At 46.0% G+C, this 27,946-nt stretch overlaps 2 protein-coding genes across 2 annotated transcripts; both read right to left on the bottom strand.

Annotated features, from left to right (window-relative positions):
* Positions 1–1,171: 1,171 nt before the first annotated feature.
* LOC125113824 (leucine-rich repeat-containing protein 37A2-like) lies at positions 1,172–24,855 on the bottom strand. The gene is made up of 4 exons (XM_047756780.1): positions 23,465–24,855; positions 20,502–20,573; positions 4,774–4,845; positions 1,172–1,425 (listed from the first exon to the last, which is right to left on the bottom strand). Exons 1-4 carry the CDS (start codon positions 24,853–24,855, stop codon positions 1,350–1,352), a joined length of 1,611 nt encoding a protein of 536 aa, XP_047612736.1. The 3' UTR covers positions 1,172–1,349.
* On the bottom strand, positions 24,852–27,946 carry LOC125113825 (leucine-rich repeat-containing protein 37A-like). The gene is made up of 5 exons (XM_047756781.1): positions 27,700–27,946; positions 25,794–26,630; positions 25,509–25,577; positions 25,054–25,139; positions 24,852–24,989 (listed from the first exon to the last, which is right to left on the bottom strand). Exons 1-5 carry the CDS (start codon positions 27,944–27,946, stop codon positions 24,852–24,854), a joined length of 1,377 nt encoding a protein of 458 aa, XP_047612737.1.

Consider the following 27,946-nt stretch of genomic DNA (forward strand, 5'->3'; position numbering starts at 1 on the left):
CCCATCTCTTGGCCTCTTTGTACCTTAGTTTCCTCACTTGGAAAATAAAGGGACCCCTTCTGGAATTCATACTGGACTTAGGCCCAGCTAACCAATACCTGTTGGATTTTTTTTTTTGTCTTTTTGCCAGTTCTTGAGCTGCTCCCATGGCATATGGAGGTTCCCAGGCTAGGGGTCCAATTGGAGCTATAGGCACCGACCTACGCCAGAGCCACAGCAACTCGGGATCCGAGCCACGTCTGCAACCTACACCATAGCTCAAGGCAACATCGGGTCCTTAACCCCCTGAGCAAGGCCAGGGATCGAACCCACAACCTCATGGTTCCTAGTCAGATTCGATAACCACTGAGCCACGACAGGAACTCCTGATTTTTGTTTTGTTTTGTTTTTCTTTCTTTGGCCGCCCCGTGGCATACGGAGTTCCCAGGCGAGGGATCAGATCCGAGCCACAGTTGTGACCTATGCAGCAACTGCAGCCATGAAGGATCCTTAACCCACCGTGCTGGGCCAGGGCTCGAACCTACATCCCAACGCTCCTGAGATGCTGCTGATCCCATTGCTCCACAGCAGGAATGCCTGTCTTAGGTTTTAATGCATAGGGTTCTTTTTACATGTATTCATCTTCTATTGCACTTACAATTTGTGTAAAAACTGCATTCCGTGCCAGGCTTGAAACATTCCAAAGCTCACTTCTGTGATTAAATTGCAACCAAGATTTCTACAAAAAAGACACAAGCAAAAGAGGAAAAAACATTTATTCTGTCCGAACATTTAACCATTGGCAGTACTCCTAATCTATAGAGGATGACACATAACCTCAATACTCCCTCCACACATTAAAGAACTCTCACTGCGGAAGACATCTGCTCGGGATTTATACACGTTCATGATTATTTACGTGGTGCATCAGATACAAAAGAACAAAGGTGCAATAAATATTTGTGCCTCGTGATCTTTATTTCTCCAGAGAAGGGCAGCACGCTTGACATCTGGGGCTGGATAGTTCTTTGTTAGGGGCTCTCCTGTACACTGCAGGATGTGTGGCAGCATCTCTGGCCTCTGTCCACTGGATGCCAGCAGTATATCTACCGTTCTGACAGCCAAAAATGTCTCCAGGCATTGCCAAATGTCGCCTGCATGCAAAATCACCCTGGTTGAGAGCCACTGCTCTATGATTAGTCACTCCGATATGTGCAATAATTCCCAGGCTAATCTTTACTAGAGACAAAAAGAGATTTCCTCCATCGTTTTTGTAGCAATTTTAGTATTCCAAAATGAGTAACAAATTACTTTCATTAAACAAATAGTCTTTATAACAATTCCAACATAATGACGTTGATATTTGCAACTTACACATATTGCAAAAAAGGTAGCGATTCAAATGTACGTCTTTCAATAGATTGTATTTTGTTGCAGGATAAGTCCCTAGGAAAAGGAAAAGGAAAATAGCGCCTCAATTAGCTAGTACATTTCCAATTAGTAGGAATAGCCAGTAGGGCTTAGAATGATACCAATGAATAAGCAGCTTTTGTCTCAACACTAAACCTTAGGAAATGTGACTTGAGCCTTCCAGAGCCCCTAACCCTCTCTTCACCTCTCTTAAGTGTCACACCTTCACGAGCTTCATAAGCAAAATATACAACTATAGACCTTGATAGATCTTGGAGGTAAGCTTTCCCAAGAGCAGAAGACTTGATTAGATGACCTTTCATGGTCTCGTCGAAGTCTAGATTATGAGCTCAAAGTTTTAATCTCCACATATAATTTCTTACAGCTAAAAAGAATATTCTTACATTTACACCCCTCCCAGTTTCATCATGTTTTTCTAGGCCAATTCAACACCAGAAGAAATCAAAGATATCCTTCTTGGGAGCTCCCATCGTGGCTCAGGCAGAAACAAATCTGACCGGCATCCAGGAGGATGCAGGTTCCATCCCTGGTCTCACTCAGTGGGTTAGGGAATTGTGAGCTGTGGTGTAGGTCACAGACACGGCTGGGATCTGGCCTTGCTGTTGTAGTCCGGAGGCTGCAGCTCCAATTTGACCCTTAGAACCCTAGCCTGGGGAACTCCCTATGCCACAGGTGTGGCCCTTAAAATAAAATAAAATAAAATAAAAACATATCCTTCGATACAACTTGAAAGGAAGGTACTCCTCTCATTAACATGTAACTCCAAACTAACCCAGTACTATACTTTTTTTTTCATACTGACTTTCACTTGAAAACACTCACTGTTGACTGTAGCTATCTTACGTCCTAACGATTCCAGCTTAGTCTCTCATTTCGTCTGGGTGGGTATAACTGTCTTCTGACTGGTGTTTGCATCACTAGTCTCTCCCTTTCTAAGCCATCCTCTACACAATCACCACATCAACTCTACACAGGTGATTCTCAAATATCAGCATCATTTGGGAACTTACTGAAGATACACATACTCAGCGCTACTCTGCACCAATTGAATCGGTAACTATGGGGATGGAGCTTGCGGGGTTTTTTTTCCTTTTCTTTTCATCTTTCCAGGGCCACACACACGGCATATGGAGGTTCCCAGGGTAGGGCTCTAATAGGAGGTACGGCTGCCAGCCTACCCCACAGCCACAGCAATGCGGGATCCGAGCCTCGACTGTGACCTACACCACAACTCAAGGCAAAGCCAGATCCTTAACCCACTGAGCAAGGCCAGGGATTGAACCTGCATCCTCATGGATGCTATTCGGGTTCATTAACCACTGAGCCAGGACGAGAACTCCCTGGAGCTTGTGTTTTAACAAGCCTCCAACGGATTGACTCTGTTGCAGGCTAAAGATTGTTCTAGAGCTCTGCTCTGGTAACGTGACAGGGTGGGTTATCCTTGGCTCAGCCTCCCAAACCCTAGAGGATCAGGCTCTAATCGCCCACTCTCCCACTTGTACTCTACAGGTACTCAAAAGGATTTTTCCCGTGTTTTGCCTTTCTCCCACTTGCCTTTGCAAGCTTATTCTTCCCACAATGTCTCATGATACCCAAGGGCCTTTCCTGTCTCATTTAAACAGCACTGTTTTTGTAAACAGTTATCTCCCCTGATCCAATTTTTTGGATCTTTTTTCCCTCTTCCATGTGCCAAAACAACTCATAGCACTCACTGCCCTGATCTACTTCTTCTTTGGAAGATAGCCTCTTTTGCAGCCCAGTTCCTCTCAGCATAAACACCTAAAAGTATGGACTAGATCGTGCTCATGTGCATTGTCTTTTTTTTTTTTTTTTTTTGCTTCTTAGGGCCGAACCTGCAGCATATGAAGGTTCCCAGGCTAGGGGTCTAATCGGAAGTACAGCTGCCAGCCTATGCTACGGCAACTCCAGATCCTAGCCCGGTCTGTGACCTACATCACAGCTCACAGCCAAGCAAGATCCTTAACCTGCTGAGCAAGGCCAGGGATCGAACCCGCAACCTCACGGTTCCTAGTCAGATTCCTTTATGTGGCACCATGACGGGAACTCCTCGTCTCTCCTTTTTAAGCCAATGCATGGACATAAAGCAAATGCTGATATTTACAAAATAAACATACATCTGGGGAGTAAATAAGAGAAATAGGGAGGAAATGACTGTTTTAAAAGAAGTGCAGTTTTCTTACTTCATGGCTCCCTCTTCGGGCCTCTACAGCACTCTGTCATCCTTCAGTGCTTCTCTAGTACGGTCTGCACTTACATGTGTATTTTTCCGGTGAGATCACCGGTGGCTAGAAGGAATCCTGTCTTACCCACCCTTATGTCTACCACACTAGGCACAGGGCCTGACACATTCTTTTTCAGCTTTTTTATAGATTGGTTTTGTTTTTTGTTTTCTGTTTTTTTTGCCTTTTCTAGGGCCACTCCTGCGGCATGTGGAGGTTCCCAGGCTAGGGGTCCAATCGGAGCTCTATCCACCGGCCTACGCCACAGCCACAGCAACGCCAGATCCGAGCTGCGTCTGCGACCTACACCACAGCTCATGGCAACACCAGACCCTTAACCCAATGAGCGAGGCCAGGGATCGAACCCGAAACCTCACAATTCCTAGTTGGATTTGTTAACCACTGAGTCATGACAGGAACTCCACCTTAATGTGTTCTTGACAATACTATTTACATAATTCATCTGCTTAAATATTTAAATGTTCATTTAGGTTCAATTACCAAAATTATGAGTTTGTGGCATTCATATTAATCGACATGATGTATATTTTCTTGTCCTATAGGTGACAAGTTGAGAGGTTAACTTTAATTCCTCTTGTCTTACTATACTAACTTTTTCAAACCTTTCTATAAAAGCCAGATATTTAGGATTTGCAGGCCACATACAGTTTGTTGCATATTTCTCTTTCTTTCTCTCTCGCTTTTTTTCATTCACAGCCCTTTAAAAATCATCCTCAACTTGTGGACTCTCTAAATAAAAGTGGACCAAGGGCAAGATTTGACCCATGGCTCACCATAAACTCAATATAAAGGGATGATAGAGGAACACTTCTAAGGTTCATGTGCCTGTGTATAATGGCTCAGGCCTCATTACCACTCTTCCTCTACAACCAAAGGGTGTTTTTCTATTTATATCTTGTCTCCATAATTTAAAAAATTTAAATGCCTGGCAGATATTTAACTAGAGATGGGCTGGGGCCCTACGCAGACTTACAGAATTGTACAATTTTCTGGCTGGGAGAAATTGTTGAGATGATCTATCTAGAACCCATTAATTACTTTATAGATACTCTACTGTATAGATAAGAACTCATAAGTACATATGATTAACTAATTAACTTACAAATACCGGAGGGACAGCAAGCCTTCAAAGGAATCCTTATGTAACTCGGTCAAAGCATTATCCCTGAGAATTCTGAAAAAATGAAAAGGTTATTTCTGGATCAAAATGCAAAATAACTACAACTATTTACTACATAGGACCGACTCCCAGATGTGGGGAAAACATGGGCAATGGTGACACCTAAACACCGTAATACTTTTTTTTTTTTTTAAATATCTTTTTAGGGCCATACTAGCAGCACATGGAGGTTCCCAGGCTAGCAGTCGAATCAGAACTGTAGCTACACGAGAGCTACAGCAATGCTGGATCTGAGCCGCGTCTGTGACCTACGCCACAGCTCATGGCAACGCCGGATCCTTAACCCACTGAGCAAGGCCAGGGATTGAACCTGCAACCCCATGGTTCCTAGCCGGATTGGTAACCACTGAGCCACGATGGGACTCCCCTAATTCCTTTCTATTTATTTATTATTATTTTTTTAAAAATGGTTATGGCCACACACAGGCTAGGGATTGAATCTGAGTGGCAGCTGCCACCTACACCGTGGCTGCACCAAATATTGGATCCTTTAACCCACTGTGCCTGGCCAGGGATCAAACCCTCACCTCTCAGACACCTGAGCCACTGCAGTAGGACTCTTAACCTACTGTGCCACAGCAGGAACTCCCACCCCCATTGTTTTAAGATGATTTTTATTTTTTCCATTATAATGGATTTACAGTGGTCTGTCAATTTCTACTCTACAGCAAAGTGAAGCAGTCATACACACATGTATTCTTTTTCTCACAACATCCTCCACCATGTTCCCTCACAACCCAAGTCTTATTTAACTTAGGGATGGTGATCTCTGCTCTGTTTTAATATAATTTATTTTCAAAAAATTTTTGACTGTGCCCATAGCATGTGGAAGTTCTCAGGCCAGGGATCAAACCTGCACCACAGCTGTAATCAGAACCACTGCAGTGATAACATCAGATCCATAACTGCTAGGCCACCAGGGAACTCCCTACTCTTATTTTCATTTCAGCCTTTCTTCTCATGCCCTCCTTTGTGTCCTTCTCTCCCTCCCCTGCTCTCTCTCTCCCCCTCTCCCCTCCCCCCATCATCTCTCTCTCTCTCTCTCTCTCTCTCTCTCTCTCTCTCTCTCGCACACACACCCCAACCCATCCAATCTTCCCACCAAATCACATAGTTAATGTCTACTCTTTAGACCACAAAGTCTCTGTTAGAGTTCAGCTCTGGTTGGCATCAACCTTGCAGAGCTGGTTGTGCTCCTTGCTGGGGCCTGCCGCCTCCGCCTCCACCTCATGGTTCAGCTGGCGGGGGCATCGGGTGACCCCGAAGGCTGCTCAGGGGCTGAGTGTAGGCCTTGGAGTTCTGGGGCGAGTGTGGGATAAGGAAGAGCACATGCCGGGACCCCTTGCTCCCGAGGCAGAGCTGAGAGTCCTGGGGAAATGTCTCCGCCATGCTGCAGAGCTAGCAGGAGCCTCAAAAAGACAGCAACTTTTGCCTGACTGGCAGGAACTGCAGAACCCAAAGGATTGACAGTGGGAAACCCAGTGGAGACGGGATTAAGATGGCGGAATAGAAGGACTGGAGCTCAACTTCTCTCCTAAAAACAACAAAATTACAACCAAACGCTGAGCAATCTTCAACCAAATGGACTGGAAACGTTCAAAAATATATCCTACTCCAGAAGACAAAGAGGAGGCCACATCAGGAGGTAGGAGGGGCGATTATGCCATAGAAGCAACCCCATACCTCCTGGGTGGGACGCCCCACAGACTGGAAAGGAACTGGTTCACAGAGACTCACCCACAGGAGTGAGAGTTCTGAGCCCCACGTCAAGTCCCCATGCCTGGGGATCTGGCATTGGAGAAAGCTCCCCAAGCATCTGGCACTGAAGGCCAGAGGGGCTTGTGTGCAAGAGCTCCATGGGACTGGGGGAAACAGAGACCCCATTCTTAAAAGGCACACACAGACTTCTGCCTGCGCTGGGTCCCAGGGAAAAGCAAAAGCTCCAGAGGACTCTGGGTCATACCTGACTGCAGTTCTTGGAGGATCTCCTGGGAAAACAGGGCATGAATGTGGCTTGTTGTGGGGGAAGGACATTGGAAGCAAAGCTCTTGGGAATATTCATCAGTGTGCCTTTCTCTGGAGGTGGCCATTTGGGAAAAATCTGGACCCGCCCATCAGCACTGAGAAGCCCCAAGCCAAACCACAATCCAGGTGGGATCACAGCCCCAGCCATCATTGGTAAACAGGCTGCCTAAAGACCCCCCAGGCACACAGCCTCTGCCTCTAATCTCACCCAGAGACAAAGCCCCACCCACCAGAGGGATAGGAATCAGCTCCACCTACCAGTGGGCAGGCACCACTCCTTCCCATCAGGAAGCCTACTGCAAGCCCCCAGACCAACTTCAGCCACAAGGGGGGCAGACACCAGAAGTGAGAGAGGCTACAACTCTACCATCTGTAAAAAGGTCACCACACCAAAAACCTATAAAAAGGAAAGACAGCCAACTATACCCAGAGAAGGGAGAAAGAAAAAAAAAAAAAAAAACAGAAAAACAGCCAAGTGATCAGGAGATTCTCAGCCTCCAGGAAAAAGACTTTAGACTGCTGATGCTGAAGATGATGCAAGACATTGGAAATAAACTGGAGGCAAAGATGGACAATGTACAGGAAACATTGAGCAAAGAATTACAAGATATAAAACTTAAGCAAGAAGAGTTGCAAAATACAGTTAACTGAAATAAAAAATTCATGTAGAAGCAGCCAACAGCAGAATACAGGAGGTGGAAGAATGAATAAGCCAGGTGGAGGACAGACTAGTGGAAATCGCTGATGCAGAACAGAAAAAAGACGGGAAACAAATGAAGAGAGTCTCAGAGAACTCTGGGACAACGTTAAACGCACCAACATCCGTATCATAGGGGTGCCAGAAGGAAAAGAGAGAGAGAAAGGGACAGAAAAAACATTCAAAGAGATAATAGCCGAAAACTTCCCTAACACAGGAAAGGAACCACTCACTCAAATCCAGGAAGCACCACAAGTACCATATAAAATAAACCCAAGGAGGAACACCCCTGAGATGCATATTAATCAAACTGACCAAAATTAAAGACAAAGAGAAAAGACTGAAAGCAGCTAGGGAAAAGAAACAAATAACATACAAGGGAACCCCAATAAGGCTATCAGCAGATTTCTCAGCAGAAACTCTGCAGGCCAGAAGGGAGTGGCACGATACACTTAACGTGATGAAAGGAAAAAACCTCCAACTGAGACTACTTTACCCAGACAGGCTCTCACTCAGATTTGAAGGAGAAATCAAAAGCTTTTACAGATAAGCAAAAGCTAAGAGAATTCAGCAACACTAAACCAGCTTCACAACAAATACTAAAGGAACTTCTCTAGGCAGGAAAGAGAAGGCCACAACCAGAAACAAAAATAGCACAAATGACAAGGCTCACCAGTAAAGGTATAATATACAGTAAAGATACGAAATCATCCACACACAATTATGCCACCAAAGTCAGAAATGGTGAGAAGGGGAGGGTACGGAAGCAGGACACTGGAGATGCACTTGCAATTAAGAGACCAACAACTTAAAAAACAGTTTCGTATATGTTTAGACTCTCCTATCAAAACTTCACAGCAGCTGCAAATCAAAAATCTACAATTGATACACAAACAATAAGAAAAATCAACCCAAATACAACACTAAAGATCGTCATCAAACCACAAGAGGAGAGAACAAGAGAAGAAGGGAAGAAAAAAGAGCAGCAAAAACAAATCCAAAGCAATTAACACAATGGCAATAAGAACACACATACCAATAATTACCTTAAATGTTAATAATGGACTAAATGCCCCAACCAAAAGACACAGACTGGCTGAATGGATACAAAAACAAGACCCACATATATGCTGTCTTCAAGAGACCCTCTTCACTCCCAGGGACACATACAAATCAAAAGCGAGAGGATGGAAGAAAATATCCCATGCAAATGGGAATCAAAAGAAGCTGGAGTAGCACTACTCATATCGGACAAAATAGACCTTAAAATGAAGACTATTTTAAGAGACAAGGAAGGTCACTACCTAATCATCAAAGGATCAACCCAAGAAGAAGACATATAACAATTCTAAATATCTACGCACCCGACATAGGATCACCACAATATGTAAGGCAATGGCTAACAACCTTAAAAGGACAAACCGACAATGACACAATCACAGTGGGGGACTTTAACACCCCTCTTACAGCAATGGACAGATCATCCAGACAGAAAATCAATAAGGAAACACAGGCACCGAATGAAGCCTTAGACCAGATGGACTTAATAGGACATGCCACCCAAAAGCAACAGAATACACATTCTTCTCAAGTGCACATGGAACATTCTCTAAGACTTATCACATCCTGGGCTACAAATCAAGCCTCAGTAACTTTAAGAAAATTGAAATCACGTCAAGCGTCTTTTCCCACCACAACGCTCTGTGGCTGGAAATCAACAACAAGAAAAAATCTGCAAAAACCACAAACACGTGGAGACTAAACAACACACCACTAAACTACCAATGGATCACTGAATAAATCGAAGAGGAAATTTAAAAATACCTAGAATTTTTATACCTAGAATACCTAGAATACCTCTCTCCCACAAACACAACAAAAAAAGCACATCTACAGAATAAATGACTCGCACAGAACAGCAACCAATCGCTGGCAGAGGAACCTAAACTCCAATAACGGCAAGAAGTTCGTGACATTACGGGGCAGAATGGGAGAAAAGAGGAGAGTGAGAGAAGGTGAATCTGAGCGGGACGGGCGCTCCCGAAGGGGAACTGCGGAGGAGAAAGGGATCCCGCACCCTGGAAAGTCACCTACACGGGGGAAAGATCAAATGAACCGGAGGAATCTCCAGATGCAGAGAAGAGTGTAGCAGTAAGTTGGAGTATGGAAAAGCCGATCAAGAACCGAACGGACTGTCTGAACTACGGGCACAGTCACCAAAAATTGAGACGCCTGGGTGGGGGCTGGGCACCGAGTCCTCAGCTCCAGAGGTTAGTCCCCGGGAAAGGGCCGGGGGACGCCTGGGTGGGGGCTGGGCACCGAGACCTCGGCTCCAGAGGATAGTCCCCGAGAACGGGCTGGGGGGGCAGGGCGGAGCGGAAACTGCTTGGGAGGTCTAGAAACCATTTGACGGGGCAGAGACTGCCTGGGAGACTAGAAAACAAAGCTGTCGCAGAGGAAGGGAGCAATACTCTAGGGGCGGGGAAGTGGAAAGCCGCATCAGAGGGAATCTGGGAGAAGAGCCTGGTCTGTGCCCGTGCTGGGGAGGGGAGAGAAGAAGGGGTGGGTCCCCATAGAATACCCCCCACGCCACAGCAAGCTTACAGGCCCGCTAGCTAGCCGAAAGCTGTGCTTCCCAGTGTATCCCCTCCCCCTACCCCCACCACCCACTACGCTCTCGCCGAACCTGGGGCTGCCTGCCATCCAGGAGGGCTGGCCTCAACAATTGCCTGAAGCCTACCACCACAGGGGCTGTCCCTGCACAGGCCTGCTTGCCCTTTGGAGGGGCTACACTTCCGCAGAGCAGCACCAAACACCACCAGCCCCCTGAGAAAAAGGCCTGCAGCCCAGAAAAGCTAGAACAAGCCTAGCCAGGCCGTGAATAGATCTGCCTAATTCTCGGACAGTTTTTCTGAGTCAGGCTGGCCCTGGGGAGGAGCCTCTTGGGTTTCCAACGGCCCTGCTACCCACCCAAGCCCCCAGGGGGTGCCCCACTCCCACGGAATAGCTGCTCAGCACCACCAGCCCCCTGGAGGACCCCCTGCAGCCCAGAAAAGCTGCAACAAGCTTGGCCAGACTGTGAAAAGATCCGCCTACATTCGCAGGCCGTCCCTCTGAGTTGGGCTGCCCTAGGGAAGAGCCTCTTAGGTTCTCAGTGACCCAGATAGCTGCTCCAGCCCCCAGGGGATGCTGCACACTCCTGAGGAACAGCTGCCCAACACCGCCAACCCCCTGCAAGAACCCCACAGCCTAAAAACACCAGAGCAAGATCTGCATGACCAAGTGAAATCTGCTACCATCGTGGTGTGGACCTCCCAGTCCTGTCTGCCCTCAGGAAGTCCTCCTTTGCTTCAAAGAAACACCGTTAGCCCCATCAACACTCCAGAAAAGCCACACTGCCTCAAAAAAGATTGACCAACAACGCCAGCCCTCAGGAAATATTCCACGGCAGTGACAAGGCAAACACTGCCCGAATAACGGAGAGTACAACTCCCTCAGGAGAAAGAAAACAACAAGCAAGATGAAGAAGCTGAGAAACCACCCCCAGTCAAACCAACAGGAGAACTCACCTAAAACAGTCAACAATGAAACAGATCTCTGCAGTCTGACAGACCTGGAGTTCAAAAGAGAAATAGTGAAAATACTGAAGGAATTAAGAGAAGATATGAACAGTAATGCAGATACCCTCAGAAAGGAACTAGAAAATATAAGGAGGAGCCAAGAAAAACTAGAACATTCATTGGCAGAGATGCAAACTGAACTAAGGGCAGTAAAAACCAGAATGAATAATGCAGAAGAACGAATCAGTGATATGGAAGATAGAATAATGGAAATCACTCAATCCGGTCAACAGACAGAAAACCGAATCAAAAAACTGGAAAGCAATATAAGAGACCTATGGGATAATATAAAGCGGGCCAATCTACGCATAATAGGAATTCCAGAAGGAGTAGAAAAGATAAGGGGATGGAAAATATATTTGAAGAAATTATCGCTGGAAACTTCCCAAATCTAAAGGGTACTGGGTTCAAGATACAAGAAGCACAGAGGGCCCCAAACAAACTGAATCCCAAATAGACCCACAGCAAGACACATCATAATAAAAATGGCAAAGTTAGTGATAAAGAGAGGATCCTAAGGCAGCAAGAGAAAAACAGAATGTTACCTACAAGGGAACCCCCGTAAGAATATCAGCTGACTTCTCTACAGAAACACTACAGGCCAGGAGGGAATGGCAAGAGATATTTAAAGTGCTAAAAGGAAAAAATATGCAACCTAGAATACTCTATCCAGCAAGAATATCATTTAAAATAGAAGGAGAAATAAAATTTTTTCCAACAAACAAAAACTTAAAGAATACTGCAACACAAAACCCAGGTTAAAGGAAATATTGAAAGGGCTTCTCTAAACCAAAAGAAAGGAAGGAAAGGGAAGAAAAAAGAAAAGAAAAAAAAAAAGAAGAGGAAGAACTAGGACTGAGGAAACCGCAATCAGAGAGCAGTCACTCAAATAAGCCAGCATACAGATTTAATCGTGACCATGCTTCAAACAAAATAAAATTAAAAAGAAAAAAATAAAAAAGAGTCATCAAAACCATAAAATGTGGGCAAGGGATGTTAGGAAGTAAATAACCCTTTTGTTGTTGTTTGTATGTTTCTCCTCTTAATTTTAATATAGTAATGAAGTGTTTGAACTTACAGGACCATCAGGCTAAAACACACAATTATGGGAAGGGGTTAGCATACTTAAAAAACAGGGCAACCACAAGCCAAAACCAAATATTGCATTTGCAAAAATGAAAAAAAAAATACACTCAAGCAGATAACAGGAGACCATCCAACCAAAAAAAAAAAAGAAAGAAAGAAAGGAAGAATGGAGAACCATAGAATCAACTGGAACATGAGGTTCAAATGGCAATAAATAATCATCTATCAATTATCACCTTAAATGTCAATGGACTGAATGCCCCAATCAAAAGACACAGAGTGGCTGAGTGGAGAAAAAGGCAAAAACCTTCAATATGCTGCCTACAAGAAACTCACCTTAGGACAAAAGATACATACAGATTGAAAGTGAAAGGGTGGGGAAAAATATTTCACGCCAATAGACATACAGAAAAGAAGGAGTCGCAACGCTCATATCAGACAAAATAGACTTTAAAACAAAAGACATAAAGCAAGACAAAGAAGGACACTACTTAATGATTAAGGGATCCATCCAAGGAGAGGATGTTACTATCGTCAACATATATGCCCCAAATACAGGAGCACCCAGATACATACAACAAATATTAACAGACATAAAGGGAGATATTGATGAGAATACAATCATAGTAGGAGACCTTAATACCCCCCTCACATCAATGGACAGATCCTCTAGACAGAAAACCAATAAACCAACAGAGATCCTAAAGGAAACAATAGAAAAGTTAGACTTCATTGATATCTTCAGGACACTACATCCAAAAAAAAGCAGAATACACATTCTTCTCAAATGCTCATGGAACATTCTCAAGAATCGACCACATCTTGGGACACAAAGCTAATATCAACGAATTTAGGAGCATAGAAATTATCTCAAGTATCTTCTCTGACCACAATGCCATGAAATTATAAACCAACCATGGGAAAAGGAAAGAGAAAAAACCTACTGCTAAACAACATGCTACTCAAAAACCAATGGGTCAATGAGGAAATCAAGAAAGAAATTAAAAACTACCTTGAAACAAATGATAATGAAGACACAACCGCTCAAAATCTATGGGATGCTGCGAAAGCAGTGCTCAGAGGGAAATTTATAGCAATACAGGCCTTTCTCAAAAAAGAAGAAAGATCCCAATTGACAACTTAACCCTCCACCTAAACGAATTAGAAAAAGAAGAACAAAAAAGGCCTAAAGTCAGCAGAAGGAAGGAAATTATAAAGATCAAAGAAGAAATCAATAAAATAGAGACTCAAAAAACAATAGAGAAAATTAATAAAACCAAGAGCTGGTTCTTTGAAAAGGTAAACAAAATTGACAAACCCCTGGCCAGACTCACTAAAAAGAGGAGAGAAAGAACCCAAATAACCAAAAGTATAAATGAAAAAGGAGAAATCACAACGGATACAGCAGAAATACAAAAAACCATAAGAGAATACTATGAACAACTATATGGCAACAAGTGTGACAATCTGGAAGAAATGGACAATTTTCTAGAATCTTACAGCCTGCCAAAACTGAATCAAGTAGAAACAGACCAACTGAACAGACCGATCACTAGAAATGAAATTGAAGAGGTCATAAAATCACTCCCTACAAATAAAAGTCCAGGACCAGATGGCTTCACAGGTGAATTTTATCAAACATATAAAGAGGAATTGGTGCCCATCCTCCTTAAACTCTTTCAAAAGGTGGAAGAAGAAGGAATACTCCCAAAGACATTCCATGATGCCACCGTCACCCTCATTCCAAAACCAGACAGAGATACCACCAAAAAAGAAAACTATCACCCAATACCATTGATGAATATAGATGCAAAAATTCTCAACAAAATCTTAGCCAACCGAATCCAACAACATACCAAAAAAATTATACACCATGACCAGGTTGGGTTCATCCCAGGTTCACAAGGATGGTTCAACATACGCAAATCAATCAGCATCATACACCACATTAACAAAAAAAAAGTCAAAAATCATATGATCATCTCAATAGACGCAGAAAAAGCATTTGACAAAGTCCAACATCCATTCATGATCAAGACCCTCGCCAAAGTGGGTATAGAGGGAACATTTCTGAATATAATCAAAGCCATTTATGATAAACCCACAGCAAATATAATACTCAATGGGGAAAAACTGAAAGCCTTCTCACTCCAATCTGGAACAAGACAGGGATGCCCACTCTCACCACTGCTCTTCAACATAGTTTTGGAAGGCCTAGCCACAGCAATTAGACAAACCAAAGAAATAAAAGGCATCCATATAGGAAGAGAAGAGATAAAACTGTCACTGTATGCAGATGACATGATACTATACATAGAAAACCCTAAGGACTCAACCCCAAAACTCCTTGAACCGATTAATAAATTCAGCAAAGTAGCAGGATATAAGATTAACATTCAGAAGTCAGTTGCATTTCTGTATACCAGCAATGAAATATTAGAAAAGGAATACAAAAATACAATACCTTTTAAAATTGCACCTCACAAAATCAAATACCTCGGAATACACCTGACCAAGGAGGTAAAGGACCTATATGCCGAGAACTATAAAACTTTAATCAAAGAAATCAAAGAAGATGTAAAGAAGTGGAAAGATATTCCATGTTCCTGGATTGAGAAAATCAATATTGTAAAAATGGCCATACTACCCAAAGCAATCTACAGATTCAATGCAATCCCTATCAAATGACCCAGGACATTTTTCACAGAACTAGAACAAACAATCCAAACATTTATATGGAACCACAAAAGACCCAGAATCGCCAAAGCAATCCTGAGAAACAAAAACCAAGCAGGAGGCATCACTCTCCCAGACTTCAAGAAATACTACAAAGCCACAGTCATCAAAACAGTGTGGTACTGGTATCAAAACAGACAGACAGACCAATGGAACAGAATAGAGAATCCGGAAATAAACCCTGACACCTATGGTCAATTAATCTTTGACAAGGGAGGCAAGAACATCAAATGGGAAAAAGAAAGTCTATTCAGCAAGCATTGCTGGGAAACCTGGACAGCTAGCTGCATGCAAAGCAAGGAAACTAGAACACACCCTCACACCATGCACCAAAATAAACTCAAAATGGCTGAAAGACTTAAATATACGACAGGACACCATCAAACTCCTAGAAGAGAACATAGGCAAAACACTCTCTGACAGCAACATCATGAATATTTTCTCAGGTCAGTCTCCCAAAGCAATAGAAATTAGAGCAAAAATAAACCCATGGGACCTCATCAAACTGAAAAGCTTTTGCACAGCAAAGGAAACCCAAAAGAAAACAAAAAGACAACTTACAGAATGGGAGAAAACAGCTTCAAATGATGCAACCGACAAGGGCTTAATCTCTAGAATATATAAACAACTTATACAACCCAACAGCAAAAAAACCAATCAATCAATGGAAAAATGGGCAAAAGACCTGAATAGACATTTCTCCAAAGAAGATATACAGATGGCCAACAAACACAGGAAAAAATGCTCAACATCGCTGATTATAAGAGAAATGCAAATCAAAACTACCATGAGATATCACCTCACACCAGTCAGAATGGCCCTCATTAATAAGTCCACAAATAACAAGTGCTGGAGGGGCTGTGGAGAAAAGGGAACCCTCCTGCACTGTTGGTGGGAATGTAAACTGGTACAGCCACTATGGAGAACAGTTTGGAGATACCTTAGAAATCTATACATAGAACTTCCATATGACCCCGCAATCCCACTCTTGGGCATCTATCCGGACAAAACTCTACTTAAAAGAGACACGTGCACCCGCATGTTCACTGCAGCACTATTTACAATAGCCAGGACATGGAAACAACCCAAATGTCCATCGACAGAGGATTGGATTCGGAAGACGTGGTATATATACACAATGGAATATTACTCAGCCATAAAAAAGAATGACATAATGCCATTTGCCGCAACATGGATGGAGCTAGAGAATCTCATCCTGAGTGAAATGAGCCAGAAAGACAAAGACAAATACCATATGATATCACTTATAACTGGAATCTAATATCCAGCACAAATGAACATCTCCTCAGAAAAGAAAATCATGGACTTGGAGAAGAGACTTGTGGCTGCCTGATGGGAGGGGGAGGGAGTGGGAGGGATCAGGAGCTTGGGCTTATCAGACACAACTTAGAATAGATTTACAAGGAGATCCTGCTGAATAGCATTGAGAACTTTGTCTAGATACTCATGTTGCAACAGAAGAAAGGGTGGGGGAAAAATGTAATTGTAATGTATACATGTAAGGATAACCTGACCCCCTTGCTGTACAGTGGGAAAATTAAAAAAAATTATAAAAAAAAATCCACAAATCAATCAGTGTGATACACCACATTAACAAACTGAAGAATAAAAACCGTATGACCCTCTCAATAGACACAGAAAAAGCCTGTGACAAAACACAACACCCATTTCTGATAGAAAAAAACAAAACAAAACAAAACAACCTTCAGAAAGTGGGCATAGAGGGAACCTACCTCAACATAATAAAGGCCATATATGACAAACCCAGAGCTAACATCATCATTCTCAGTGGTGAAAAGCTGAAAGAATTCCCACTGAGATCAGGAACAAGACAAGGATGTCCGCTCTCGCCACTACTATTCAACATCGTTTTGGAAGTCCCAGCCACAGCAATCAGAGAAGTAAAAGAGATAAAAGGAATCCAAACTGGAAAGGAAGAAGTAAAACCATCACTATGTGCAGATGACACGATACTATACCTAGAGAATCCTAAAGACTACCAGAAAACTGTTAAAGAGCTCATCAATGAACTTGGCAAAGTCGCAGGATACAAAATTAATATACAGAGCTGCCCTTCTCTTCTCTTTCCCCAAACCATATTGGGAAGCCCCATACAGAACTACAGGAGGGTTAGGGCTGCATATGAAGTCCTTTGATTTTTTGCCCACGTTAAATTTTTTTAAAAAGCTAAAATGTGGGAGTTCCCATCATGTCTCAGCAGTTAGCAAACCCGACTAGCATCCATGACGACGCAGGTTCGATCCCTGGCCTTGCTCAGTGGATCAAGGATCTGGCATTGTCATGAGCTGTGGTGTATATTGCAGATGCGGCTCGGACCCTGTGTTGCTGTGGCTGTGGTGCAGGCTGGCGGCCACGGCTCCGATTGGACCCCTAGCCTGGAAACCTCCCTGTGCCACAGGTGTGGCCCTCAAAAGACAAAACAAACAAACAAAAACGGGAAAATGTGCCTAAAATATACGTAACTGTTCAGTTTAATAATTACAAAACAAATCCTCTCGTGTAACACCATTCATGTCAAGAAAGAATACCACCAGCATCCCTTTGTTTTTCTATATATTTTAACTTTTTACACACTTGAAATTCTACACTTATGTATAAAATCTCAATCTTTTGAGACAAGAATCCCTTGAGAATTTCATAAGAGCAATGGTCCTTTTCCCTAGGAAACTGAACTTTCTTGAACACATGCAAAGGTATGCAAGCAATTTCCATTTGTGGGCTATCCTTCTATGGCAGAGGTCTGTGAATAGAGTAGACTGAATTCAGAGGGCCGCACTTGGATGGGAAATCAAATTACATCCCAATTTTCACAAATCTCTAACGAAAATGAGCATTTCCTTCCACTGTGAATGTAGGCAACAAACCACAGTGGACAGCAACACGGTGAATTTGGTCCCCAGGAGAAATCACAGATCATTTCATATCACACATTTGTTGCAGATCTTTTTTTTTCACACACATCCTAATGAAAATGTCAGCAGTTGCATGTACTGGTGCATGTAAGGAACCCAAAACACAGTGGCTATGAAGTAAACGGTGGCTGTAATACAGCCTAGTGGTTCGACACAGGAGCGCAGGGCTCCAAAGGCCTTGGTTCAAACGTTGGCTCCCCCACTTCATGAAGAGAGAGACCTGAGCCAACATGCTTCATTTCGCCAAGACTCGGCTTCTTCATGGGGATAATGATACCTTCCCCCACCGGGCTGTTGTGAGGAGCGCATGAACCGGAACCACATAATGGGCTTAGGACTCACCCTGTCTGGCACTGTCCGCAGGCCCATTCATGCAACTCCCACTACTATTGTTACTTCCCAACAATGCAAAGCTCCTCCTAAGTGAGGTCTGATTCCTGATTTTTCCTTTTCCCTGGTTCATGTCAGATAAACCAAATAAATCTTAAGAAGCGTAATACCTTTAAATCTTGATTGTACATATGCTCCCCCCCACACCCCCACAAGACTCTCATCCTCTCAATTCCTCTGTTAATACTTCTCTTGCACATATCTTGAACTATCATTTATTCTCATCGCTGCCCTGCAGTTATAGTAGTTATTAGCCCTACCACTGTATCTTGGGCTTTGAGTTAAGCGTAGCATATTTATTACTATATCATTAATTTTATTTGTTGCCCCCCCCCCCACCTTTTTCTAGGACTGTACCCATGGCTAGGGGTCAAATCAGGGCTGTAGCTGCTGGCCTACACCATAGCCACAACAACACAGGATCCAAGCAGCATCTGCGACCTACACCACAGCCCTCGGCAACGCCAGATCCTTAACCCACTGAGCAAGGACAGGGATCGAACCTGCGTTCTCATGGATGCTAGTCAAATTCGTTTCTACTGAGCTCGCCAGGAACTCATTAGTTGAATATATATCATTAATTTGAAAAATATTATGAAAACCATTTCAATATAATTGGTTTCCTTTGTCTTTCTAGATACTTGAACTTATTATACATTTATTGATTGATTTTTTTAATAGAAATTTATTGTCTCTCAGTTCTGTAAGTGAGAAGTCTGAGACCAAGATGTTGGCAGGGCCACGCCCTCTCTGAAGTTCCTAGAAGGATCTGTTCCAGGCCCCTCTCCTGATTGCTCATAGTTCTTTGACTTGTGGTAGCATAACTCCAGGGTTCATGTGGGTTTTGTTGTTGTTGTTGTTGTTGTCTTTTTAGGGCCGCACCCATGGCACATGCAGTTCCCAAGCTAGGGGTTGAATCAGAGCTGCAGCCGCCAGCCGCAGCCGCCACCCACAGCCACAGCAACGCCAGATCCACGCTGCGTCTGCGACCTACACCATAGTTCACGGCAACGCCGGATCCTTAACCCACTGAGTAAGGCCAGGGATCAAACCCGCATCCTCATGGATCCTAGGAGGGTTTGTTACTGCTGAGCCACAATGGGAACGCCTTACCTTATTATACAGTTAAAAACATTACCCCAAGGACAGAGCTTCTACATATTGCCAATGAGATATAGGTGGGGACTGGGGGTAGGTTAAGAAATCCTGCCCTGGGTAACCAGTGACCCCAAGTTAGGAACCTCTGTTTATAAGATACAAACCTCAAGCTAATTTAGAAATCCTCAAACCTCACTAGACTCCCAAACACATGCTTTTTAAATATTGTAAATTTCAATTTAGTTTTTAAAATTATGTAGCATATATATATATATATATATATATATATATATATATATATATACTCACCTGGCTCAAAATTCCAAAGGTATGGAGGACACAATCCAAGGTTTTGCTCTGACCCCTGACCCTCAATCTACCAGCACGCTCCACTCCCCAGAGGAAACTAACGTTATCTATCTCTTGTGCCAAATGACTTTCATTTTTCTTACAAGTTTGAGAAATAAAATCTCCAAGTCAGATACCATCATGGACAATAAAAACTACAAATAATATTTAGCAAATCTGTCAATTAAAAAAAATTGGAGTTCCCATTGTGGCTCAGCAGGTTACGAACCCACCATAGTGTCTGTGAGGATGCGGGTTCAGGCCCTGGCCCTGCTCAGTGGGTTGAGGATCCAGTGTAACTGTGAGGTGCAGTGTAAGTCGCAGATACAGCTCAGATCTCATGTTGCTGTGGCTGTGGCGTAGGCCTGCGGCTACAGCTCCAATTCAACCCCTAGCCTGGGAATTTCCATAAGCTGTGGGTATGGCCCTAAGGAAGAAAGAAAGAAAGAAGAAAGGAAGGAAGGAGGGAAGGAGGGAAGGAAGGAGGGAAGGAGGAAGGAAGGAAGGAAGGAAGGAAGAAGGAAGAGAAAGAAAGACAGACAGACACACACACACACATAGAATTTCAGTCAATAGATTGCTTTGAAATATGGAGAGGGAAATACTTTTCTCACAGCTTCTGACCTCAAAATTATGGGCCAAGAAGGACCTTACAATGGAAGATGTTATATTCATATTTGGAGAGAATATACTCACAGTGTCTCAACCCACTGGAATGCCTTCCATGTATTTCCATCAATGTAAGAAATAGCGTTTCCTTGGAAATCTCTGTGAAGAAACATAGTTCATAACTTTAATAGGCAGCAAAAGAATAAAGAGGATAAGTAAGAGAATCATGGCCACCTTGTGGGGACTATTCAAATGCAGAAGAGACCAGCTTTCTAATTTCCGCAGCTTTTCAGCTTCCAAGTGGGCACCGTTAGTAAAGACGCAATGCGAGGCCACTGGCACCAACAAGGAGGCATTACCTCGGAACCTGACTTCCTATCTGTCCAATTCCTTGGATAGATAATGCCAATTACTCTGAATGTAAGTTTTTTTCCCCCCAGTCACCTCAAATGACTCCTTCTGGGCGTTCCTGTCATGGCTCAGCAGAAACAAATCTGACTAGTATCCACGAGGATGCAGGTTCGATCCCTGGCCTCGCTCAGTCGGTTAAGGATCTGGCGTGTGCCACGTAGGTCACTGACATGGCTTGGATCTGGCATTGCTTTGGCTGCGGCGCAGAACGGCAACTGTAGCCCTGATTCGACCCCTAGCCTGGGAACTTCCATGTGCCGCAGCTGTGGCCCTAAGAAGCAAAATAAATAAATAAATAAATAAAAACTGAAATGACTCCTTGGACAAATCAATGAGAAAAAAATAGCAAAAACGTATCAGTATCAGCCAAACAAAGAAATCCTAAGTCAGGCAACACCCACGCTTTGGCTCAGTGGCCTCTGAATCTCTCCAGGTATTAGAAGGGTAAAGGCAGTCAGAAATTAGAGGGACCAGCACAGAAATCTCTCTCAGACATACTGCACAGGAAAAAGCACACTGAACAAGGAGGAAAGTCATGACCTCACTGGGGAAAAACAAAAAGGAAAGAGACTGGAAGGTAAGACATACATCCAAATAGTAACGGGAGTTTTCTTATGCGTGGGGTGGGTAAGTCCAAACAGATACCTGTAGGCCCATCTGCCTAGGGGACAGTTCCACTCAAACAGAAGCCTCCTGATTGCTTTATGCTCACCAGTACCCGAGGCCCAAAACTCCGCTCGCCTCCCTCCAACGGGTTCTCCTTCCAGACTGCTGTGTTTCCACCGGTTACACCATCCCTCGCATCAACATACGAGCTTTTTCCCTTTCCTGGACTCCCCGCCCCAGCTCCAGTCAACTGCTAAATCTTGTCAGTTCTTCCTTCGTGGTGCTCTCAGCAGTTCCTTTCTACTTCCATCACAACCACTCCAACTTCTCACTTTACTCCTAGATTTCAGTGCAGCATTCACTGTGGTCTCCCTGAATTCACCTTTTCCCCTCTAGATCACTCTGCATATGGAACCGAAAATAACCCCCTTGTTTCCATCCATCATCTGTGTCTCTTGCTTAGAAACTTTGCATGGCACCCGTATCTTAAGGGCGTTAACTTCCAAACCTCCGTGGCCGACAGTCAAGGGTTTTCCATAATCACATCTTTCGCTGTTGCCTGACCCAGCTCTTGGCAGCCAGACCGATCGATGAAATCCTGATCACCGCTACAGCCACACTGAGGCCCGAACTCTACCCCCTACTTTTTCTCTAACAACTCACAGCTAATCTTTAAGTCCCAGCTAAAGTTGCAGCTTATCCATGCAGCTTTCCCTGGCCGCCACACCCCAGTGAGGACCGGTGCTGGATGCGTTACGGTACCTTTCTATAGCTCTTCTAACACCTCGTTATATATCGCCGCCCTTTTAAAGGCATATTCCTCTTCTTCCCACATATCACTGTCCTGTTCTGGAGACAACGCCACACTTCCGTGGCTCTCACAGTATTTAGCCCTGATTTGGCACAAAATGGGTACCACATAGAGAAAGCCAGGTGACAAAGATGCGTTCTAGATATAACAGAGGGACTGAATAATCATAACAATAGCTAACAAGTGGGAGTTCCCTTCGTGGCTCAGCGGTTAACGAACCCGACTGGTATCCATGAGGATGAGGGTTCGACCCCTGACCCCGCTCAGTGGGTTAAGGATCCGGGGTTGCCGTGAGCTGTGGTGTAGGTCGCAGATGCGGCTCAGATCCCGCGTTGCTGTGGCTGTGCTGTAGGCTGACAGCTGGAGCTCTGCATCGACCCCTAGCCAGGGAACTTTCACGTGCTGTGGGTGTGGCCACAGGAAAAAAATAGCTAACAATCAAATACATGCTAGGCACTGACATGAAAGCTTCACCTGTCTTAACTCATCTAAATTGCCCAACACGTCTCGATTCTGTGAGATGGTGACTATCATAATTCCCACTTTACAGATGCGGAAAGTAAGTCAAAAAGCTAATAAATGACTGACCTGGGTTCAAACCCACAAAGTCTGGTTCCAGAATCCCCACTCTTAAGCCCTTTGTTGTATTCTCACCAATGACATGGGGAAAGGGACACGTTACTGTGAAGAGGATGGAGCAAAGCCAGGAGAAGAGTAGATGTTAACGAACTAATGGGGTAAAAAATGGAGAATGAGAAAGAATAAGGGCAATCATATGGAACAGACTGGAGAAGAGGGAACAACAGTGAGAAGAACGAAGATAGGGAATCGCTGACAAACAAAAAGTGAAGACAGAAAGTCAGTCAACACGGGCTGGGGAGATGAGAAAGACCTGGAAGAGAGGCTGCCATGCCAGGCGGGATGCAGAGAACAAATGAGGAAAGGCAATTCTTGGAATTCCGTCGTGGCTCAGAGGAAACGAAGCTGACTAGCATCCATGAGGACGCAGGTTCCGTCCCTGGCCTCGCTCAGTGGGTTAAGGATCCGGTGTTGCCATGAGCTGTGGTGTAGGTCGCAGACGCGGCTCAGATCTGGCGTTGCTGTGGCTGTGGTGTAGGCCGGCAGCTCCAGCTCCGATTCCACCCCTAGCCTGGGAACCTCCATACGCCACCGGCGGCCCCCACCCCCCCCCCCAAAGAAAAAAAAACCAAACCATTCTTACAAGACGGTGAAGGTGTGGTTGTAGCTCTTGGGCCCTAGAACAGGCACACTGCGGAGCCTCTGATTTGGGCTGAGTCCAGTGCACGACAGCGTCTCATTTCTGCAGGTACACAGCTCACATATGTCGACGTGCTCTGCGACGACACTCTGTTCTGACTGCTCCTTTTCTGGGGGGTATTGGGCGGAGTGCACCACCGAAGACTGCGCAGAAGGAAGGATTGTCTCAGTTGACCCTGGCTGAGAAGTTATGCTAACAGGTGGAGCTGTGACTTGAGTCAGGCCTGGGTAAGGAAGTGTCACCGCAGGGTATTCTGGAGTGGGAGATGTCGTCTCTTGCAGGACTGTAGAAGGTTCAGCCTCTGCAGTAGGGCGTAGAGTGGTGGTAGGCTCCTGACTTTGATCCTCACTTGGAGCTGGAACTGTCACCTCCTGATGCAATGGCTCTGGAGGCTGAGGTGGGGTCTCTTGCTCGGCTGGAGGAGGTTCAGCCTCCACACCGGATCCTGTGGTTTCAGTCAGTTCCACGTCCACAGGTTGAACTGTGACTTGAGTCAGGTCTGCATGTGGAAGTGTCGTCTCAGGGTGTTCTATAGGGGGAGCTGTAGTCTGCTGCAGGCCTGTAGAATGTTCAGCCTCCGTGGTGAGTTCTGCAGTTGTGGTAGGCTCCTGGTCCACAGGCTTACTTGTGACACTGGGTGACGTTGGAAGCTCAGCCTGACCCTGATGTGGTGGTAGAACTGTTTGGCTCTGACTTACGGGAGGCTGGGTTAGGGTCTCCTGCGTGGCTGGAGAAGGTTCCTCCTCCTTCGTGGGTTCCGTTGTTATGCTAAGTCCCAGGTCCAGAGGCTGAACCGTGACTTCAGTCAAGGCTGGATGCTGATGCTGAACCTGCTCTGGACGTGGAAGCGTCGCCTCAGTGGGGTTTGGGGGGGGAGTTGTAGGATGTTCAACCTCCGTGGTAGGTTCTGGAGTCACAGTAAGCACCACGTCCAAAGGCTGAACCGGGGCATTGGGCAATGTTGGATATGGAGCTTGGTCCTGACCTGGCGCTGCATTCGTCACAGACTGATACAATGGAGGCTGGACCACAACCTCTTTAGGTGGCTCCAGAGTCTGAGCTGGGGTCTCCTGCGTGGCTGCAGAAGGTTCATCCCCCTTAGCGGGTTCTGCACTTATGGTCAGTTCCAGGTCTGAAGGTTGAACTGTGACTTCCGTCAGGTATGGACGCTGAGCCTGAAGCTGCTCTGGATGTGGAAGTGTCGCCTCGAGGTATGTTGGAGGAGCTGTCGTCTGCTGCAGGGCTGTGGGATGGTCAGCCTCCATAGCAGGTTCTGGAGGTTTAACTGCGACACTCGGCGGAGCCTGGTCCTGTCCAAGCGTCGGAACCGTCATCCCAGGATGCACTGGACTTTGTGCCTCCACCTCCTTAGGTGGCTCTGGAGGCTGAGGCGGGGCCCCCTGCTGGACTGAAGAAGGGTCCGTCTCTTTGAGGGGTTCCAAAAGCTCCTGTTGGATCGAGGAAGCCTCTGTATGCCCAGGGGACTGCAGAAGTTCGGGGAGGGGCCCTTGAGAGGCTAAAAATGGTTCCACCTTCTCGGGAGGCTCTGACGGCTGAGCCTGAAGCTCCTGCTGTGTGGCAGAAGGTTCTCCCTCCTTCAGGGGCTGTGGAGATGCAGCTGGGGCCCCAAGGGGAACGGGAGACTGAGCTGGGGCCTCCTCCTGGACTAAAGAAAGCTCCATTCCCCCAGGGGGATCTAGAGTCTGAGCAGGGCCCTCCTGCTGCACTGGAGAGGTTTCCACCTCCTTAGTGGGCTCTAGAGTTAAGACAAGCGCCAGATCCAAAGGTTTCCCTGTGGCACTAGACAACCCTGGACGTTGCACTTCACCGGGACCTGGAGGTGAGAATGTCGCCTTTTCATTTACTGAAGGCTGAGCTTCGACCTCTGCAGAGGCCTCTGGAGGCTGAGCTGGGTGCTCCTGATGGCTGGGAGGAGGTTCGGTTTCCGCAGGAACCTCTTCAGGCCGAGCTGGGGCTGAATGCTGACCTGAAAACTCCTGCTGGCCTGACAACAGTTGCAACTGCTCCGGGGACACCGCAGACTGCACCGAGGTTTCTGGTGGCAGTGGAAAAGCTTCAACCTCATTACTGGATGCTGGACTTAAGGTGAGCACAAGATCCACAGGTTTAACAGTGACACTGCTGGGCCGCTGCGGAAGCTGAGCTTGATCCTGACTTAGCGGAGAAACTGTTGTCATGTGATGCTCTGGAGCGACAGCTACATACTCATTAGAGATCTCTGGATGCTGAGCTGGGGAGGATTCAACCTTACCAGGAGCCTCTGGATGCTGACCCGGGGCCTCCTCATGAACGGTAGCAGCTTCTGGAGATTGATCCGGAGCCTCTTGTTGAACTGGCAAAGGTTCAACTTCCTCAGGTGGCTGTGGAGGCAGCGTGGGAGCCTCATGCTGGGTTGTAGAAAATCCCACACTGGTGTGGGACACCGACGGCTGAGTGGAAGGCTTGGGCGGATTTGGAGACGGTCCCACCTCTGGGCTGGCTTCTGTGCTTATGGTAAGCCCCACATCCACAGGCTTGACAGTGACATTGGCTACATTTGACTGCTGAGCATGATGGTGACTTGGAGGTGAAACTGTCACTTCATGATGCTCTGGAGGTTGAGCTGGCTGTTCCTGTTGAGCTGGCAAAGGCTCCGCCTCCCCAGAAGGCGGCTCTGGAGGCTGAGCTGGTTGCTCCTGCAGGGTTGCAGAAGGTTCTACCTCTCCTGCAGACAGAGCTGGGGTCCCTTCCTGGGTTGGAGAAGTTTCAGCTTCTTCCAAAGACTCTGAGAGCTGCACTGGGGTCTCCAGCTGGGTTGGAAACGGTTCATCTTCCCCAAGAGGCTCTGAAGGCTGAGCTGGTGGCTCCTGCTCACTCAAAGGCTCGGCCTCCCCAGGAGGCTCTGGAGGCTTCTCTGAGGTCTCCTGCTGGGTTGGAGAAGATTCCATCTCCTCAGGGTGCTCAACAGGCTGAGGAAGGGCCTCCTGCTGGGCTGTAGTTGACTCAGCTTCCTTAGTAGGCTCTGGAGTAATGGTAAGTCCCAAATCCAGAGGCTGAGGTGTCGCATTGGGCAAGTGCAAATGAATGGGATGTGGCCGATGACGCGGAGCTTCTTAGCTCATCGCTCTCTGGCCTCTGAAGTACATCCTGGGTAGGGAACCCTGGGGCATGAGCTGGGGACCCTAGCTGGACTGAGGAAGGTTCTACCTCCTCAGGGCGCTCTGGAGGCTGAGCTTGGGTCTCCTGCTGGAGTGAAGAGTCAACCTCTTCGGGGCGCTCTGGAGGCTGAGGTGGGACCTCCTCCAGGACTGGAGGAGTTTCAGACTCCTCAGGGCTCTCTGGAGCCTGCAATAAGGCATCCTGCTGGACTGGAGCAGGTTCAACCTTTTTAGGGACCTCTGGCGTTATGGTAAGGGCCAGATCCAGAGGTGTCACAGTGACACTGTGCCAGCCTGACTGCTGAGCTTCATTTACCCTATGATGTGCTGATGGCTGCCCTCCAGCCTCCTTAAGTGTCTCCGAAGCTTGGGCTAGGAGGGCCTCCTGAAGGCTTGAAGTTTCCATTTCCTCAGGGGCCTCTGGAGGCTGAAACAGAGCCTCCTGCTCAAGTGGAGGTGATTCTACCTCTTCTGTGGCTGTCGGATGCTGAGCAGGGGCCTCTTCCTGGGGTGAGGATTCCACCTCCTCAGGGGGCTCAGTAGGTAGATCTGGGTCCTCTACAAAATCTTCAGGTAGATTAGGATAAAAGACACTCACACCGGGATCGAATGATTATCCTGCCACTGTTCCAGTTGCTGAGTTCTTCAGACTGGCCCCTAGTTCCAACACTAAGTTTGCAAGCTTGTCGGTGCTGAAACAGATCTTTCTTCTAGTTTGGGGGTGAAACAACAAATTTGGTTGGTTTTGACCTCTTGCTACCTAGAGGTGGGACAAGTAGTTCAAATAATTGGTGATCTTCAGCCTGATCTGGACCTATCTTCTCAACCTTCCTTTGGAGTACAGGCAGAACTAAGCCCTGACTCTGATCCCAACTAGCACCAGAGGCACCTCTGGGAAATTCTGATGCTGCCTTAGCCTGTCATTCAGATGCTGCTGGTCAACAGAAAAAGTGATCTGGCCTTGCAGGCAACTTCACCAACTGAATCCAAGTCTGGGTCTGGAACGAAAGTCTCCGTTACTCCTGACTGGCGGGGCGACATCTGGGCTGGAGAGGAGGGCCGTCAAGTAAGCAAAGCCCCCCGGCTCTGCCGAGGGTGCAAGCACATGGGGCGAGCCAGTGAGCTGTTCAGAGGTCAGCCCTGGGGGGTCGGAGGTCAGGGGGACATGGTCCTGGGCCCAGTCCGACGCCTGAGCTACCTGGACCAGAAGCCACAACGGTGGCCACGAAAGGAGGAGCAGTGGGGACCAAAGGTAAAGGCGAGACAT

The sequence above is a fragment of the Phacochoerus africanus genome, chromosome 14 (assembly GCF_016906955.1).
Source record: "Phacochoerus africanus isolate WHEZ1 chromosome 14, ROS_Pafr_v1, whole genome shotgun sequence".
Classification (NCBI taxonomy): domain Eukaryota; kingdom Metazoa; phylum Chordata; class Mammalia; order Artiodactyla; family Suidae; genus Phacochoerus; species Phacochoerus africanus.

Bases quoted from the DNA above. Each gene is read 5' to 3' on its own strand.
- LOC125113824 (XM_047756780.1), bottom strand. From the start codon at position 24,855: ATGACGGTTCCGACGCTTGGACAGGACCAGGCTCCGCCGAGTGTCGCA. The intron at 20,574-23,464 runs GTAAGAATGGTT...GTTTCTTCACAG, and splicing joins AACCACACCTTCACCGTCTT to AGATTTCCAAGGAAACGCTA. The intron at 1,426-4,773 runs GTAAGTTAATTA...TCCTTTTCCTAG, and splicing joins TTGCTGTCCCTCCGGTATTT to GGACTTATCCTGCAACAAAA.
- LOC125113825 (XM_047756781.1), bottom strand. From the start codon at position 27,946: ATGTCTCGCCTTTACCTTTGGTCCCCACTGCTCCTCCTTTCGTGGCCA. The intron at 25,578-25,793 runs GTAAGGTTGAAT...CACTGCCACCAG, and splicing joins TCAGCATCCAGAGGCTCCTG to AAACCTCGGTGCAGTCTGCG. The intron at 25,140-25,508 runs GTCAGCATTCAG...TTGGGGCCCCAG, and splicing joins AGGCCAGCAGGAGTTTTCAG to CTGCATCTCCACAGCCCCTG.